Source organism: Stegodyphus dumicola, chromosome X2 (assembly GCF_044657685.1).
Source record: "Stegodyphus dumicola isolate Sdum_Otavi_A_Nest chromosome X2, ASM4465768v1".
Taxonomy (NCBI): domain Eukaryota; kingdom Metazoa; phylum Arthropoda; class Arachnida; order Araneae; family Eresidae; genus Stegodyphus; species Stegodyphus dumicola.
In genome coordinates, this window is record NC_140781.1 from 132,691,170 (window position 1) to 132,708,832 (window position 17,663).

Here is a 17,663-nt window from a genome sequence, read left to right on the forward strand (position 1 = left end):
ATCTACACCTGATACTTGAAAAACTGCTGCTACTTCTGTTCGGTCTTTTGGAAGAGGCAGAAAAGGTACCTCAAGATGTTTTACCTTTTACCTTTTGCCTTTTACATGTTAAGCATTCTTTGATAACACTCTGGACAGTTCTTTTCCCTTTCACTATCCAAAATCTTTCCCGTAAAATAGTCAGTAGAGTTAATGTCCCAGCATGCTTGTTAGCAATATGTTCTTGGGCTATAAATCTTCTCACTGCCAGGTGTTTCGATGGTAGAATTATTGGAGAAATAAAATCTTTCGATTCTTCCTCATTTATCAATCTGGACTTCACTCGTAAAATTCCTTCTTCGTCTTCAAACACTAGAAGACCTTTCAAATTTTTTCGTGTTTCTTCATTATAGTAACATTCTTTTTGTATTACATGGAAAATAATCCTTTGTGCATTTAACAATTCTTCATTTTGAAGTTCCTTACATTTTCTTAAGCTCTTGGCCTTTGGTTGAAAACGCAGTATCCAAGCCATAACCCTAATCATCTTTGAAAATCTAGAGAATCTTCTGGTTAACTGCAATGAAATTGACTCTAGCTCTGTGTTACTAGCAGAGATGACTGACTTTCGTTTCTCCATCTCTACTTCTTTCTCGTTAATATTTACAGCTGACTTTGGCCACTGCTCCTTTGAATTCTTCAACCAGGCTGGCCCTTGCCACCACTTGCGTTTCTGAAGTTGCCTAGGTCCACAACTTCTTGATAAAACGTCTGTTGGATTCTGGTCAGTTGAAATATGGAACCAATCTTCCAAAGTTGCCAATTTTCTAATTTCACTTATTCTGTTTGTAACGAATACTGACCACTGTTCTTGACGAGTTATCCACACAAGAACTGTGGACGAATCTGTCCAAAAATAAGTCTTGATGTTGGGAAGTTTCAGAGCTTGTTTCACAGAACTAAACAGCCTAGCACCTATGGTAGCGGCCATTAATTCAAGACGGGGTATAGTAATAGTCTTTGTTGGAGTTATTCATGATTTGGCTTGAAGTAATTGAACAGCCACTGAACCCATACTGGATTCACTTCTTAAGAAATGCCGCATAAGCTGTCTTACTGGCATCGATAAAAGTATGGATACTTAAATTGGATTCCTTCATCACACCTAACCATCTTGGAATTTTTATATTTTTGAAGCATTTCAGTTGTTCTCCCCATTTTAAAAATTTCTTTATTTCATCATTCACTTCATCATCCCATGATTCTTTGCTCTTCCAAGTGGCCTGCAGCAAAATCTTAGGCTGAATCATAACAGGTGCAAATAAACCTATGGGATCAAATACTCGACTAACTAGTGAAAGTATTTTCCTTTTAGTTACCTTTTTTCTTTCATCAAATTTCAAAAATCCGGTGTCTATTTCTAAGGTATCTAAACCTTTGTCCCAATTCAGTCCTAATACCGGTAATGTTTTACTTTCTGAAAAAAAAATAGGAATGCCAGAACTTTCCCATCCTCTGATATCAAACATTCCTTTTTTCATTACATTAGTTGCAGATTCGATGAATAGTTCTAGTACGGCATTATTTTGTACACTAGTTATGCAATTATTGACATAAAAGCTATCTTGTAATTTTTTAAGAAATTCTTCAGAATATTTTTCTTTCAACGATTCTTTTGATAAATGATGGTTAGTAACCGCCATCAGCAAAAATGGACTACAAGTAATGCCAAATACCACATGGGTGTGACGAAATGTCTTCATTCTACCACCATCATCATCATACCAAAGAAATCGTAAAAAATCTCGATCTCTTTCATTTAGAGATCTGTCTAATGTCTGAAATTACTCCAATTTCATGTAAGCGAAATCTTGCTAGAATAGAAGGAATAGTTTCAGTCAAATTAATTCCAGTCTCTAAGCAATCATTTAGAGATAGTTGATTAGCAAGCTTTGCCAAAGCATCAAAAACGGGTCTAATTTTCATGGAAGATAGTGAGGACGTTTTCTTAATGATTGGACGATGTGGGAGGTTATGAACAATGGGTAAAGTCAACTCCTTTTGGGGAACTTCTTCAATAACTCCTTCCTGTAGCCATTCATTAAGCACTTCATGATACTTTTCACGATATCCCATTTTTTCCAACTTCTTCGTAGTAGATTCGAGTCTTTTCAAAGATAGGTCATAATTGTCAGGTAAGACTGCATGCTCAATCTTCCAAGGCATATCAGCCTCGTATCTACCATTTTCTAATTGATGGACTGTTTCTTGGAATGAACCATAACTCTTCTCGACTCTTCTTTAGTTTTTTGTTTAACAGGATCTCGGACACCCAATAATTCTAAGTCCCACAACAATGAAATAGGCAGGTCTTCTTGAGATAACATATAAACTACAGTCATATTTACATTGTGCTGATGTTCAGATTGAGGTACTTTACCCATCAAAGTCCAACTCAATTTTGTTTCTATAGCCACTAAACCTGTTCTTAGTTCTTCTCGTTTACCAGTAAATAACTTCCCTACAACGCCTGCCCCTAACAGTACTTCAATAGGGCTGGATTCCCTTGGGTATCAGTTAAGCGTATTCCTTTATTTCCTAACTCGCGAATCCAAGAACTGTATCTTATGCTTGAAATATCATTACAAATAACATCATGGTCTACAGCATCTAATTTACACGAATAATTACCATCAAGGCTACTCAAATAAATCTTGTAACATTTATGTTTATAAATTTCAGTTTTCGTTCCACCAAATAAAGAGTGACTAAATTCTTCCTCCCATTGCAAGTCATAACCCATTTCTTCTGTGGTAGACTTTAAAATATAACTTTTTGAGCTTCCTGTATCAATCATTAATCTAACTTTACACCTTTTATTCTTACCCTCCATGTTTACAACCAGCATCTGAAGGAAAACTTCATTCGTAGCACGCGAATGCAAAGAATCGATTGTTTTCTCTTTTTCCTCATCATTTTCCTGGTTATGCATTTCACTAGATTAATTACATTCAAGACTAGGACAAAAGAATTTCAAATGTCTTTTTGAACAGATCTGACACTTAACATTTGATCGACGCTGTTTACTGAGGTGATCTTTAACGAAGCATATTCTGCATAAACCTTTCTTTTTTACCGCACCTCCATGTTTACAACCAGCATCTGAAGGAAAACTTCATTCGTAGCACGCGAATGCAAAGAATCGATTGTTTTCTCTTTTTCCTCATCATTTTCCTGGTTATGCATTTCACTAGATTAATTACATTCAAGACTAGGACAAAAGAATTTCAAATGTCTTTTTGAACAGATCTGACACTTAACATTTGATCGACGCTGTTTACTGAGGTGATCTTTAACGAAGCATATTCTGCATAAACCTTTCTTTTTTACCGCAGACATTTTTTCATCTAATGGAATATAAAACGCTTTTTTACAGTTACGCATTTCATGATCTTTTAAACAAAACGAACAAGAAGGTATTGCTTCATGATGCATCAAATCCGACGCGAAAGGAATATTTTGGCTAGTTGCCAAGTGCTTACGATCAGACAGAGAAAAAATATCCGCTCTGCTTAATTTTATTTTTTCTTCTGACTGAACTTTGCTTTTCAGAAATTCAATCATTGCATCAAAAGTCGAGATGTTTCGTTCAGATTCAGTAATTTTTTATTGTCTTTCAAATGATCGCAATACGTGAATAGGCTATAAAATTGTTTCCCACTGATCAGTCATTACACCAAGACTGCTCAGGGCTCCAAGTTGTGTTGAAAGTTTGTTATACAAACTACTCAAAGAATCCTGCTTCTTTTTCGCTGCATTATCCAAAACAAGTTTTATTAACTCTCGAACATAAAAATCAATTAAAAGTTCTTTACGGCCATATCTATCAGTAAGGCTTTCTATAGCCAAAGGATAATTTTCGTTCGTCACAGGAAAAGATTCTACAATATCTCTAGCTTCCGATTTAATTTTTGTTGACTGTATCAAATAATGGAATTTTTCTGCATTCGTTATTATTTTCATGTATGTTTTTAAACTGATTCCAAAACGTAAACCAATTTTTTAAATCACCTGCGAACTTATAAAGTTCTACTTTTGGTAGGCGTTGGCACAAAGTTTTACATGTATTTTCATCAGTAACTAATTTCTGACAACTCTCTCACGGTGTATTTTAGATTTCATTTAATTTTCTCTTAATATTATCGAGAAATCGTTCAGATTTTATCTGTATCTTAACCGCCTTTTCTCGATAGTCCTCCATTATTTCAAATTCTGATTCGAATTCTTTATCATTAGTTATAGTATCTAGATAAGCACTGTGCGTCAATTCTAATGTTTCTGCCTTTTTCTTGAACAAATAAAAACACATTTCTGCTTCTTCATAATCAGTATTATCATCATTTAAAAGTTCATCTAGTCTTTTATATGCTTTGGTAAAAGCTGAATGTTGCGCAGTTTTGTTTCTTTTCATCACTTCCATTTTGTCTTAAGTTTAAAATATTCAGAAAGAAATTAGGCAAGAATAGTATTTTAAACTTCAGTAAAACAATAATCAGTAACTTCAAAACGGAAGTATAAGGTAATCAACTTACCCTATCTATTCTTTCATCTGACATGTTCCCAACAAACACGCCCACCCGGGGGTGCCAGAAATTGTCGTGAACATCATTGTGAGTTGAAGAGAAAATAATGAGCGGTTTGTTAAAATTTAGATCAGATGAAAGATCTTTTAATATATAGCATTTTAATACTACTTAGTTCAGTGTAATAGGTTCATTTTACAATACACAACATTCACAAAATGATCGTTACAACGCAGTTCGATCAATCATCTTTTTGAACAACAATCTCTCTCGTTGCCATTCCTTAACAGAGAAACTTACTTCTCATGAAGTTTGATCGTGGCGCGACAAAGCAGCGGCGTAGCGAGCATAACTGGCGCCCGGGGCAAAATACCTTTTTAGCGCTCCCCCCAAAAAAACACAGTAATACGTATCGAATATATTCATAATAAGAAAATAATGCAAATAATAATAAAATGCTGAATCTGCCACAAAATACTCTTAAAATATATTGTTCCGTTATTTTCTTCCTTCACGTGCGTACGAGGTTTGTGTGGATTTGGAGTGAATAACGACGACAGCACTTGATGGAATATCGAAACACACTTTATTTACCAATATTAATCAGGACAGCTCCAAAACACTTCCACAGTCGTCGAAGATCTACTATAAACACGCTGGAACAATCAGCGGCACAGCCTTCACAATGTTAGGCAATAACAGGTGAGACAACTTCACTCCAAAGCACCAAAGTACAGCTCCTGACTCTGCTCGGTCGTTCTCGGAACTCCACGTACTCTCAAGACTCTCCGAGCTACAGCTCGCAATGCACTTGACGACACACAGAGCACAGCTCCCGACTCTTCGGTTCAGTTGTTCCCGGAGCACAACACACTCTCTCGACGATGCACTAACCGTGATAGACTAAACGATTCTTTTGGTGCACTCGGCACTCGCTGACCGACTGTCAACTTGATCGACTCCCCACGGACTTACTGACGAGACACACTAATTAACTGACTGCGGACCAGCAGGGTTTATATAGCTTTTGGCTTGTGTTCGAGAACATTCTGGGCTAAACCGGTAAAAATTCGTTCCAAAAGTTTCTCCATCTGTCCTTGGCATATCGCCAATTTTGTCGCCAAATGGGCGATTTCTGTCCAAACATGGCCACCCTGCCTTCCTTGCTATTTTATGGCAACCCTAAACTGCTTTGCGGGGAAGCCATCTTACTGCGCCTGTACATTTCGTAACAATATTATTAAGAATAGTCACTACCTAACTACACTAGCATTGGATTCGGAAATATATGTGTCGGCGGAAAAATCAGACATACGATGATCTAAGGTATTATCTATTTTACATATTTGTATAATTGATTTTAAAAAAGTACAATTTTTAAATAATTAAAAGTTTAATATATAGTATAGATAAGTAGATATATTTATTAATAATATAATAATAATACATTAATACAATTAATTACTATGTATACATTTTTCTTGCCATTGGATGAAGCAAATTTTATCAATTACTTCATCCTAGTCGATCATTTCAAATTTTTCTCTTTCCACATTTAAAAATGCCAGATGACTTAGGGGATCTTGTCCCATCGTTGATTACAAATATGTCAAAATTTATTTTAATTTTCTGAACGAACATTCATAGCTAGAATTTGATAATGAAATAGTAAGGAATGTTTGAAATGCGGCTCTTAGGATTGGAAAAACGTTCTCCGTAGATCTGTAATAGAGTTTTAGATTTAGTGTCTTTTCTACTGCGGAGTAAGATTTTGCAGTCACATTCCCTGCTCAAAACAATTAGGGGATATTATTATGGTATAAAATAACCATATAATCAACAACCTTTTTAACAAAAGGAAATAGAAGAGATTATAAAGGAAAATTATAACGTTTACGAAGTTGGGAATGTGCAAATTTAGTCCGTGACGATGAAAACTGTGCATTTTAGATAAGGAGTAAAGAGCGACGTGCAGAATTCCTTTTGTAGAAGGAGATTAAAAACAATTGACACGCTTTGAATGCTTTGTAGCAGTGAATATGCGATGCCTCAGTAAGATAACTAATCGGTAGCCAGGAAGGCCATCAGTCGTTTACAAGAGAGTCAAACACAATCCATTCTAGCAGAAGCTTTAGGAGTTTCCCAAAACGTCACTCCCAGATTATGGAATCCGGATATGTTTAAGAAATTCGGAACAATGTCGTGTTATCGTTTTAAAACAAAAAGCGGAAGCTATACGTGCATTACGTTTAAAAAAAAAATAAAACTATATCTCTATTTTTAGAGAAATAAAGTGATCAGAAGATTTTGTATGCAAAGATATTTGGTTGATGTACTGCAAACATTTTATTACACGTTTTATCAGACAAATCGAGAAAATAAATAATTCATTAATTACAATAATTATTAATTAAAAATATATTTCCTAGAAATCGATCAACATAAAAACTGAAATTTTCCGGAAAATCTTGTTTGGAGACCATTTGGCGCCCCTCTGAGAGCAGCGCCCGAGGCATCATACACCTCCTTGCCCCCCTCTCGCTACGCCACTGCCACAAAGCCTATTTCTAGAACTACTTTAATTTTTTCTGGTAACCCCCCCATTCTCTGTGCAATATATTTCCATGTTGGATAAAATTATTAGACTATGATAGTTTTACTAGTCCTGATAAAATAAATATTATAACAAGTATTCGTGATAAAACAAATGTTTCTGTGTGGTAACTGGGAAACCTTTTTATCTGCAGCACATCAAACTGTATATCTGAAATTCTAAAGATAAGTTCATTTTAAATTTATTTTGCGACATTGCTGTTGAACTAAATTTTATGGTTTAAGTGCAAAGAACATGATATTTAATAGATAAAGGTAACACAGAAAACGTTAGAAAAACGCCCCTTGGACGTAATTTAAAATCTGAACCATTTCAGATTTTTTTATATCTTTTTTTTTTTTTTTTTTTTTTTTTTTTTTTTTTTTTTTTTTTAACTTTCGTTCTAAGTACACAACTTCAAATTAATCTTACCACATTTAGCCATTTTACCATGCAAACCGAAAAATAACAACATACTTATTTCACTTCTTTTTTTAACTTGAACTAAAGTTGCAAATTTATGCAGTTGAAAAATGAAATAATATTTCACTTGTAAAACAATATATGGTTGTAACAAAAGTTTCTGCCAAAAACGTTCTTAATAAATTAAAAAACAACAACATGAAAGCAGTATCTTTAGTGTAGGTAGTATATAATCATCACCCAAATCTCCGATTTTCTGCCAATGTTTGTTAGTTTTTCAAGGTCTATGGCCCACAAACTTGGTGGCTGTTAGTCCAAAAACAGTTCAACCTCTTTTTGGCTGTCCTTGTACAGAATGGAGGATAGCACATGCCAGATGTAACTGCAGTTATGTGAAAAAAAGGAAGTTTTAAGGAGCTATGTCGAGCCTCTATGGTGGGTGTGTCAAAAGATCCCATTCGAGTCCTCACAGACTTCAGCCGGTGAATGCAGACACATGTCGTCTTGGATTATCTTGATGGAACATTACCTTTTTGCGCTGGAACTCAGTTCGATCGTTTTTCTTAATAGCAGTGTCAACAGGGAATATAGCATGTTGTTGTACGCCTTACTGTCGAGGGTTTTATTTTTTCCAGATTCTTTGTGGATAATACGACAATCCCACCAGATACAAATTATAATCTTTTTATGAGTTAAATCGTGCTTTCGATTATGCTGTCAATAGACTCACCGGGTGCAGACCAACTCCCTTTCGGCCTGTGTTGTTGAAATCCACTTCTCATCACAAGTGGCAATCTGGTCCAGAATTTTGTCCCTGTGTTGATATTCAAGCAGATTAGTGCAGGCCTAAACATGTCTGTCCTTATCTGCTTGAGTCAGTTCATGCAGCACCCAACGATTGAACTTGTATGTCAAGTTTATGCGATGCTTAGCGTGACTAATGGACATGGCACTAACGTCTAGTCCTTAGCAAGCTCTCCACTGGTTGCATACTAATCTTCCACGAGTTATTGCAACCAGTCCTCGACAGCATCAGTAGGCCGGCCAGAGCACTCTGCTTCTTGAATGTCATAGTTCTTGTTTTTGAACTTTCGGTACCAAACCTTCACAGTGTCGTATGATACAACATTAGTACCTAAAGCTATACACATGATTTGGTGGCATTCTGCAGTTTACTTTTTGTAACAGCACTAGAAGTAAATGATGGTTCTAATATGGTAGCATGATAGTTCGGTACTTAATGATATTTTTTTACGAATTTCACAACACAGTTTCTAAAGCAAGTCTCTTTCTTTCAAATGCCAAAAATCATTTGAGAAAATGAGATTAAACACATTAAGGTGAACTGTTTGTGCAGACGATATTTGCGGTGGGAGAAAACTTTCATTAAAACCCAATAAAACACTTATTTTCCAATAAAATTAAGTAGTAGAATTACTTTTATTTTCATAAATACCCATATCAGTTTGAACTAAAATTAAGAAATGAAATTAAGTTTTAATTGCATAGATTATTCCAAGGTGAAAGACATAAACTTGTTTTTATATTTATTGTTTGAAGTAATGTAATAAGTTAAGTAAAATCTATAAAGTAAGTAAAAAAGCATAGCTAAAAAATAAAGTAAGTAAATAATCTATTTTTTATGTTAATTCATTATTAAAAACTATATTTTATCTTTTAAAAAGTCTTTTTAACATTGTGTAAAATCTGATTTCATAAAAAAAATCTGATTTTTGAGTGTAATGGGTTGGCGAGTATGCTATGGTGATAGTTCCCCCCCCCCTAAAAAAAAAAAAAAAAAAAAAAAAATTGTTCTTAAGAATAAGTTGATGGATGGATTTAAAGTATGTTAAAGCCCTCTGAAAGAGTAAATAATTGTAATTATTGTAATAAAAGTGTTCCATTTTGATGAACTTTTTTTTTCTCTATGTCATTATTAATTGGTAACCCAGTGAGCACAAAAACTGCCGAAAACAGAATGAAACTGAAAGTTTCGCATTGCTTGAACTAAATAAGGTAAACATTAAAATTCCTCCTTTCTGGATTGGTAAACCTGGAATCTGGTTTTTTTCTCAAATTGAAGCACAATTTAAAATTTCGGGTATAAAAGTTGAAGAAACTAAGTTTAATTATTTAGTTTCTCAATTAGAGCTTAAATATGTAGAAAACATAAGGACGTTGCCAATAGTGATAGCAACAACAAATTTATAGATGCTAAAAATGGACTTTTAAATCTATTTAAAGAAAGTTTATTTGGACTCGTAAATGCAGCTGTACTCCTAATGCACTGATCCAGCGCAATTGTACTCCTAAATGTGCTGATAAATTTGGGTAGGAAAAAAAGTAGGTGTTGCCTTTAAAATGTTTTCACTGTAATTGTAAACTTGAGACCTCTGTTGTTTAAAACCATCACAATATCAAGCATACCTTCAAATAACAGTATCTGAAATTTAATTTCAATTGATTGAGTGGATAGGCCCCCGATTCAGTGTTTTAAAAAAGATGCAGATAATAATATACCAATCCAGTGTTCGCATAAAAGTGCTGAAAATTTATCTCACTTTCTCGGTAATCAGTAATACAAATAAAAACTGGACTTGCTTAATTGATAGTATATATTTTTTAATATACACAATCAGGTGTGTATTTTTCCCAAATTGGTCTGAAGTTAGAGGTTGGTAGATCTTTTAAGTACTGAGGTAATTTTCTTGAAAATCCCATTGTCCCTTTTCCACACAAATTTCGACTTTATACTAAAAAATGCTGCTACAGAAATCAGTACTGATTTTTTATTCATAATACAAATACACACTATCGCAACAGTATTTTGTATTTCTTACATGTAGTACTTAAATTATTTTCTCGATTAAGTTTGTTTTCCTAGGTTGTGAAATATGCATGCTTCATTTCAAAACTAATACAGTTAGACATCATGAAGTACAGAAATTTGCAAATTTTTATGTAATAGAAGATTGTGCTGTACCAGTCTCATCCTGTCTAAAGCAGGCAATAAAATGTCCTTTTTTGTGTATGAATTGTATATAGACTTCAGAAAGTCCTGAACTCAACTTCCAAAATTAAATTTACTTTGCATTTCTAATAGCATTTTTTTGTTCTAGTGTATTACAACTGGCAGTTTTGGAGACCTCGATCGCGTCCAGCAAATTTCTCTGAAGATATAAGTATAACTTACGTTGGCTCCTTTTACTAATTTTTGTGATGCTATTACATATGTAAATTTTATGTGAATGTAAAAGAGACCAAAGAAACTTCGGAAGTGTAATAGTTTTATATATTTCTTGAACTTCAATAAAATATAACTGGAGTAATTTTGATTTTCATTCAAAATGGCATGGGTTTAAAATAATACTCATTGTAACACCTTTATATACAATGTATAAAAATATCACAACTGTTAATATTTAAATATTTTTCAATGTTTATTATATACATAAGTTAATATAGCCTTTAATTACAAAAAAATGAATAAATTCTGAATGAAATTCATTTAAAAAATACCACTCCCTTCAAAGGTATGGCTTCACCTTAGTGTATCACTCCGAAAATATGCGTATCTTATTCTAACTATTCAGAAAATCTTTGTGTAATGAAATAAAATACTGAAGATAATGATGGTATAACAAGTCAATGAATAAAAAATATTTCTTTTTCATGAAATACAAAATCTTTGTACATGGTATGCATAGACTCCAACTACTACGGATTCTCCGTAGTTTCTACGGAAATTCATGAAAAACTACGAGCTACGAAAAGTGTGGAAAAAACTACGGATTTTACAGAAACAAGAGCAGGAGAACCAGTACGCAAAACGGAACCAATTAATTCATCCGATGATTGGCTGAATACTCGTGTTATCATATATCACGTGTTGAGTGCATTCCTAGTTTTGAAGAATTAGCCAATCGTAGATCAGTAACTCCAACCGTTAACGACTTATCAATAGTTCCACCCAATTGTCTGTCTCCCAGGTTCCTCGCTGATGCGTGTTTAGGCTGCATTCGGCTGCATTGTGTAGTTTACGGCGAGAGCTTAGCGTGTGTCTTGTGAACTGTGAATCAGGTGAAAGATTTTTATTCATAATGCTGCCTCGAACGAGGAAGCCAAAATTATCAAAGCAGAAGTTTAAAGATTCATATTCTTCAGAATTTCCATGCATTAAAGCGTCCGAAATTTCTGTGAATCACGCACACTGCAGTGTATGCAACAAAGACTTCTCATTTGCTCATGGCGGAAAAAATGACTGTAAACGGCATGTGTTTTCTCAAAAGCATATAGAACTTGGCACCGTAAAATCTAAAGAAATAACAAATTTTTTAATAAAAGATGATGAAACAGATCCTATAAAAGCCGAATGCTATTTTGTTCGTTTTTTAATTGAACATAATCTACCGCTTTCTGTTTCGGATCATTCCAAAGAGCTTTTCAAAGCAATGTTTCCGGATTCTGCCATAGCAAAAAAATTTAGCTGCGGTCATACCAAAACTGCTGCTATTGTGAAAACGCTTGCAGAAAATACTGTTGCTGATATTATAAAATCAGTGTGCAGTACATCATTTTCTCTAAGTACTGATGGAAGTAATGATAACAATGATAACAAACTGTACCCATTGGTTATAACATACTACAGTAAAGAAAAGGGAGTGATAATTACTTCATTGATTTCTATTTTAAAATGCATGAATAATACAGGAGAAGGTATTTTTAATTGTATAAATGAAAACTTTAAAAACAAAGGTTTAGAATGGAAAAATTGCTTATCATTTTCTTCAGATAATGCTAGTAATATGATTGGAAAGTTTAAAGGTGTAGCATCATTTATCAAAATGCATCAACCAAGTATAATCACCCGAGGTTGTCCGTGCCACCTCTTGCATATAGCTGCAAAAAAAGCTACTGAAAAATTAATTGGCTCAGAAATTGAAATGTTGATAATAGATATATATTTTTACTTGGAGAAAAGTTCGAAACGGAAGCATAGCTTCAAAGTTGCTCAACAAATTTTGGGACAGAATGCAAAATCTCATAAAATTTTGAAATATTGCAGTACGAGATGGTTGTCTCTTTTAGAATCTATAACAAGGATTTTGGAACAGTGGGATGCTGTGATAAATTTTTTTGGAGATAAACCAGATAACAGTGAGAATGAAGGAAAGAGATTGCAAAACATTAAAAAAATTTTACAGTCACCGACCACCAAATTGTACTTGTTATTTTTGAAAAATACTTTGCCTTTGTTTATAACAGTAAATATTAATTTGCAACAACAAGCTCCTTATATACATAAATTGAGAAGAGAACTTTTTGAACTTTTAATGAATTTATTTGTTAGATTCGTAAAACCATCAGTAATTTCTAAAGAAAATGAAGATGTTACTCTAACGTCTATTCCATTTCAGAAGTATAGTAAACAAAAAGAAAATGAAAATTTAGTGATTGGTGCGGAAACAAGACTATATTTAAAAAATGCCAAGTTGAATGAAAGTGAAGTGAAATCCTTTTTCAATTCTGTGCGAGCTTTTTTTGTAACTGCATGTTCATATATAATTGATAAATTTCCACTGAGTGATCCATTTCTAAAACATGCTGAAGTTGCTGACATCAACTTGAGAACTGAAGTCTCATTTTCATCTGTTCTTTACTTGATGAATACTTTTCCATCCATTATTGATGAAAAATGTCTTAATCAAGTAGAAATTGAATTTTCCATGTATCAAGTAGATGATTTGAAAGAAATTGTAGATTTGCATATTGATATAGCATGGGGAGGAATTGCCAAATTAAAAAATATGAATGGGTGTATTAAATACAAAGTATTGCCTTCTGTAATGCTTGCTGTCTTAATAATACCTCATTCAAATGCAGCTTGCGAAAGAATTTTTTCTATTGTTAAAAAAAATCAGACGGAATTTCGACCAAATTTAGGTCTTAAAACTCTTGAAGCAGTTTTGATTGAAAAAATAAATATGCAGGCAAATGAAGAACTGTGTTATAAAAAAACATTCTCAAAATCAGAACTTAAGCTTGCTAAGCATGCTACATATAAATCTTTGCATTCATAAATTATGCGTATTTTGTTTAATACTTATATGTATCATTCTTGGTTATTTAAATTTTATTTCCCTGTAGAAATCATATCCAGAATAAAGATATGATTTATAGCTTCTGATTTTTTCTATGATTAGTAGTGATTTGAAGTACTTTTTATTAGTGAATGCTTGAGGAGTTAAAAGAAAATTTCTAATTAAATGTGCATATAATTTACAAGGTATATTTTTAATTATTCAGTTTTATATGTATATGGATTTTAAATGTAATAAAATTGATTACAATTAATTATTAATTTAAAATTAATGAATGGTTAATTACAACATATGCTACGCGCACATTTTCAAAGTTGTAAAAATGTCGTTCGCGCGTTGACTACTGACAAGGTTTGCTGAAGGTTGGAGTCTATGGGTATGCATTTTTATACAAGAAAATTTACCCATTAAACAACTTTGCATATTTATTTTATGGTACTGCTGAAAGTGCATAATTAGGACTCTCAAACATGTATATCAGATTAAATATAATAATTCTTATGATTACTTCAATGAGGGAGGGGAAACTTAGTCAATTACTTTTTTACATAATAAAAATCTTCATGCATTCTTAACATAAAAATTTAATAACCTCCTCAGAATTTTCTTTGCTTGCATAGTATCTGTTACTATATGTATAACAGCTATTAGCATTGCATATTTTATATGTAGCTAATCATTTTTCCAATAATATGGATATTTAAACACATTTTAACTGCAGACATATTGAAAAATTTAGCAGGTAATACACATTTTCTTCTGAGGCACTACAGCCTACTGCTGGCCGAGGCCGTCTCAATCAGTCTATGCCATTTGGACCTATTCATGGCAATACTCTTCCAGTCTTCCCTATGTATGGTATTAATATCATCTTGAACAGCATCAAGTCACCTAATTGGTGGCCTTCTTCGCTTTCTAGCTCCCATAAGTTTGGTAAATGTGAGTTGTTTTACTGGGTTTGTGTCTTCAGTTCTGTATGAATGACCCAACCATCGAATCCTACGGCCTTTTTATGACCTTGACAGTATTAGGCTGTCTAAATTTTTGGTAGATTTCATGATTATACATTGATCTCCAAACACCATTTTCACAAACAGCACCAAATGTTTTTAGTATTTTGCATTCAAATATCAGTAATTTACTTTCAGTTATTTTAGTCATTGCCCAGCACTTGCATCTACATATTATGATGGGACGTTGTAACAGGGTTTTATATATACTACGTTTAGTATTACGGTAGATAAATCGAGATTTGAATTGATTTTTAAGACCACGGTAGCATCTATTTGCAATGAGGAGCCTCTTATTAATTTCTATAGATAAAACATTATTATTAGTTACAGTAGTTCCAAGGTATCTGAATTGTGCCACATTGTCAAAAGTATAGTCATTCACAGTCAGTGGCAACGGATTAGTTGATTTATGGGCAATTTCTAAAAATTTTGTTTTATCTTCATTTATGTTAGGCCTAATTTTCTTACCTCAGCTTTTAATAGATTGAATGATTCTGCGACATACTTTCTGAATCTACCCGCTAAAAGTAATGTCGTTGGCGAATGCCAAGATTTGTATTGTTTTATGGTAAATGATTCCTGTATTCATAAGACCAGAATCTCTGGTAACCTTCTCAAGAGCCAGGTTAAAAAGTAAACAGGATGAACAGGTTAAAACAGGTTAAAAGTAACATGATGTCACCCTGCCATAGACCTGTCAATGTAGAAAATTTCAGATGAATCATTACCAAGTTTAACTCTACATTTTACCCTTTTAATTCTAGCTTTTGCTAGATTAATTAGTCAGTATTTCAAATTCCTCCATTGCCTCGGTATAGTTTCTGCTGAATGATGCTGTCATACGCAGCTTTAAAGTCTATAAAAAGATAGCAGGTGCCAATATTGTACTCTCTTGCATTCTCCAAAATCTGCCTTAGGGCATGAATTTGATCAGTAATTGACCTTACCCTAAGAAATCCCTACTGGTACCATCAAACGAATTTTTCAACATGTGGTAATAACTTCTTGTAAAGAACATTCAGGAAAATTTTAAATATAGTATACATTTTCTTTTTAGATGTGAAAAACTGAAATCATAAAAAATATTATATTTGCTTATAATAATAAAAATAAATAAGCATTTATGTGCATAAACTACCTTGCTATATTTCATTTTAAAAGAAGCTTGGTTTCAGAGCATTAGTATAAAAACCTTACATATATGCATTTATACATAATTTTAAAACAAGCCAAAAAATCTCTCTATTAATATGCAAATACATATATGTTTTTGTGATTGTACAGATATGTACAATATGTGATTTAAAATACTAATTATGAAAATTGCCATGCTTAGAAGCAAAGACAGAATTCAAATGGAAGTTTTGTTAGCATTACATTTTGTAACAGTTTAATAGTTACACCTACATAAAATCTTTATCCTGTTTAAAATATTTATCCTATTTTAAAACAAAATTTCCACACATTTGAAAAGTGCACTTAATATACTTCTTAGGTCTTCAATTCAACTCCTTCAAAAATTTATATATATAAATATGCATTGCTGTTTTCTAAGCACTTTGACTATAACTTTTCTAGGTATGATTTACTGATATATGCCTTCTTATATGAAAAACACTACAGTAAAAAGTCTGAAATCTGGATGCACCCATATCCAGAATGATCTGCAAATCTCCACACCGCCAGCCAAAATAATAAAAAAAACCCTGCCTAAAAGATCTGGGAATAGAGAATATAACAAAAGGAAGCAGGTGTGCCGTAAATGGGAAATTTCTCTGGACTAACTAAGAATCCTGCATGTCACTTTCAAATTGCTGGCTCAGAAGTCTCACTGTAACAATAGCAATGCATTGATTGACAATAAATCACAACTGTGGTCCTTAAATGGTTGTGGGCAGAGCCAGTACTAAACATTTTGCCACCCAGTGCAATCTCTGTGGGTCTTAGATTCTATTGCTCAGTGCCTCTCCTAAGCTAAAAAAATGTCATCCCTAATTGTTGCTTCTTGGTGCTCTTCTAATTTCTAAAATTTTTGTCACCTCTAAATTCTAAAACCTGATGCAAATGCAAGTGCTCTGGTCCTGGACCCTTGAGGGATTACATTGCTCTATTTGACCTTAAACAATAAGTGAAGCCAAACTGTTGTCATGTCTATGTGTTATTACACTAGATTTAAACCGATAATTGCTGAAGGCTGATAATTCCTTATCTTGGACTCTGTACTCTACATTCTTCTATAAATCTAAATTTCCTTCTTTACTAGAAATTACACCTTGCTTAGTGGAAATTATAAAGTTTCATTTAAGGGGTAAACATCAGCAAAATAGAATTGCTCCATATTCAAATAGCTGCAACTAGTGTAAAGAATAACTCTAATAACTAAAATAACCTTTTCTATTAATGTATCAAAACAATATACAACTTCTCATAGGCACAATCTATGTGCGAAGTGCCATACAAGAATTTCCCCACTCATTTATCTTCCAAAGTAAAAAAAAAAAAAAAAAAAAAAAAAGAAAGCAGTATATGTTTGGAAAAAAAAAACACATGGTTAAAAAAATAGAATAATAATGAAGTAATTCCCTATGCTTGAGTTGTATAGGACTGAATTGTAAAGAAATATAATATTAAATTTTTTATTAAGGTTATCCTATCATAGGAAAAAATATGTAGGGTATTAATTTAGGCTATTGTTAACTGGTATTGGAAGTAAAAGTTGGAAATTTGTTTTAAAAAAGGGGGGAATTAAAGCGAGAAAAATTACATTAAAAAAAAAAAAATTAGGACCTTGTGCTAAAAAGCTGTATTAAATGAACTAATTTCTGAAAATTCATGTTATACAGCTGAAGAACCATCAGACAGAGAAGATATTCTGAAAAATACAGTATATTATCATTTGAAGAAGGTTGTGTATATAAGCCGCTACAAACAATGTATGAGTACCCCATACCTTAAGAGAGCAGAATATGCT

At 33.0% G+C, this 17,663-nt stretch overlaps 1 protein-coding gene across 1 annotated transcript in view; it reads left to right on the top strand.

The window, feature by feature from the left end:
* Positions 1–10,907, top strand: part of LOC118195836 (uncharacterized) — a 66,530-nt gene extending 55,623 nt beyond the window's left edge. The window contains exon 6 of the mRNA XM_035367169.2: positions 10,698–10,907. Coding sequence (XP_035223060.1) covers positions 10,698–10,789 — 92 coding nt within the window. The 3' untranslated portion in view covers positions 10,790–10,907. The remainder of the gene's footprint in view (positions 1–10,697) is intronic.
* The last annotated feature ends 6,756 nt before the right edge of the window (positions 10,908–17,663 follow it).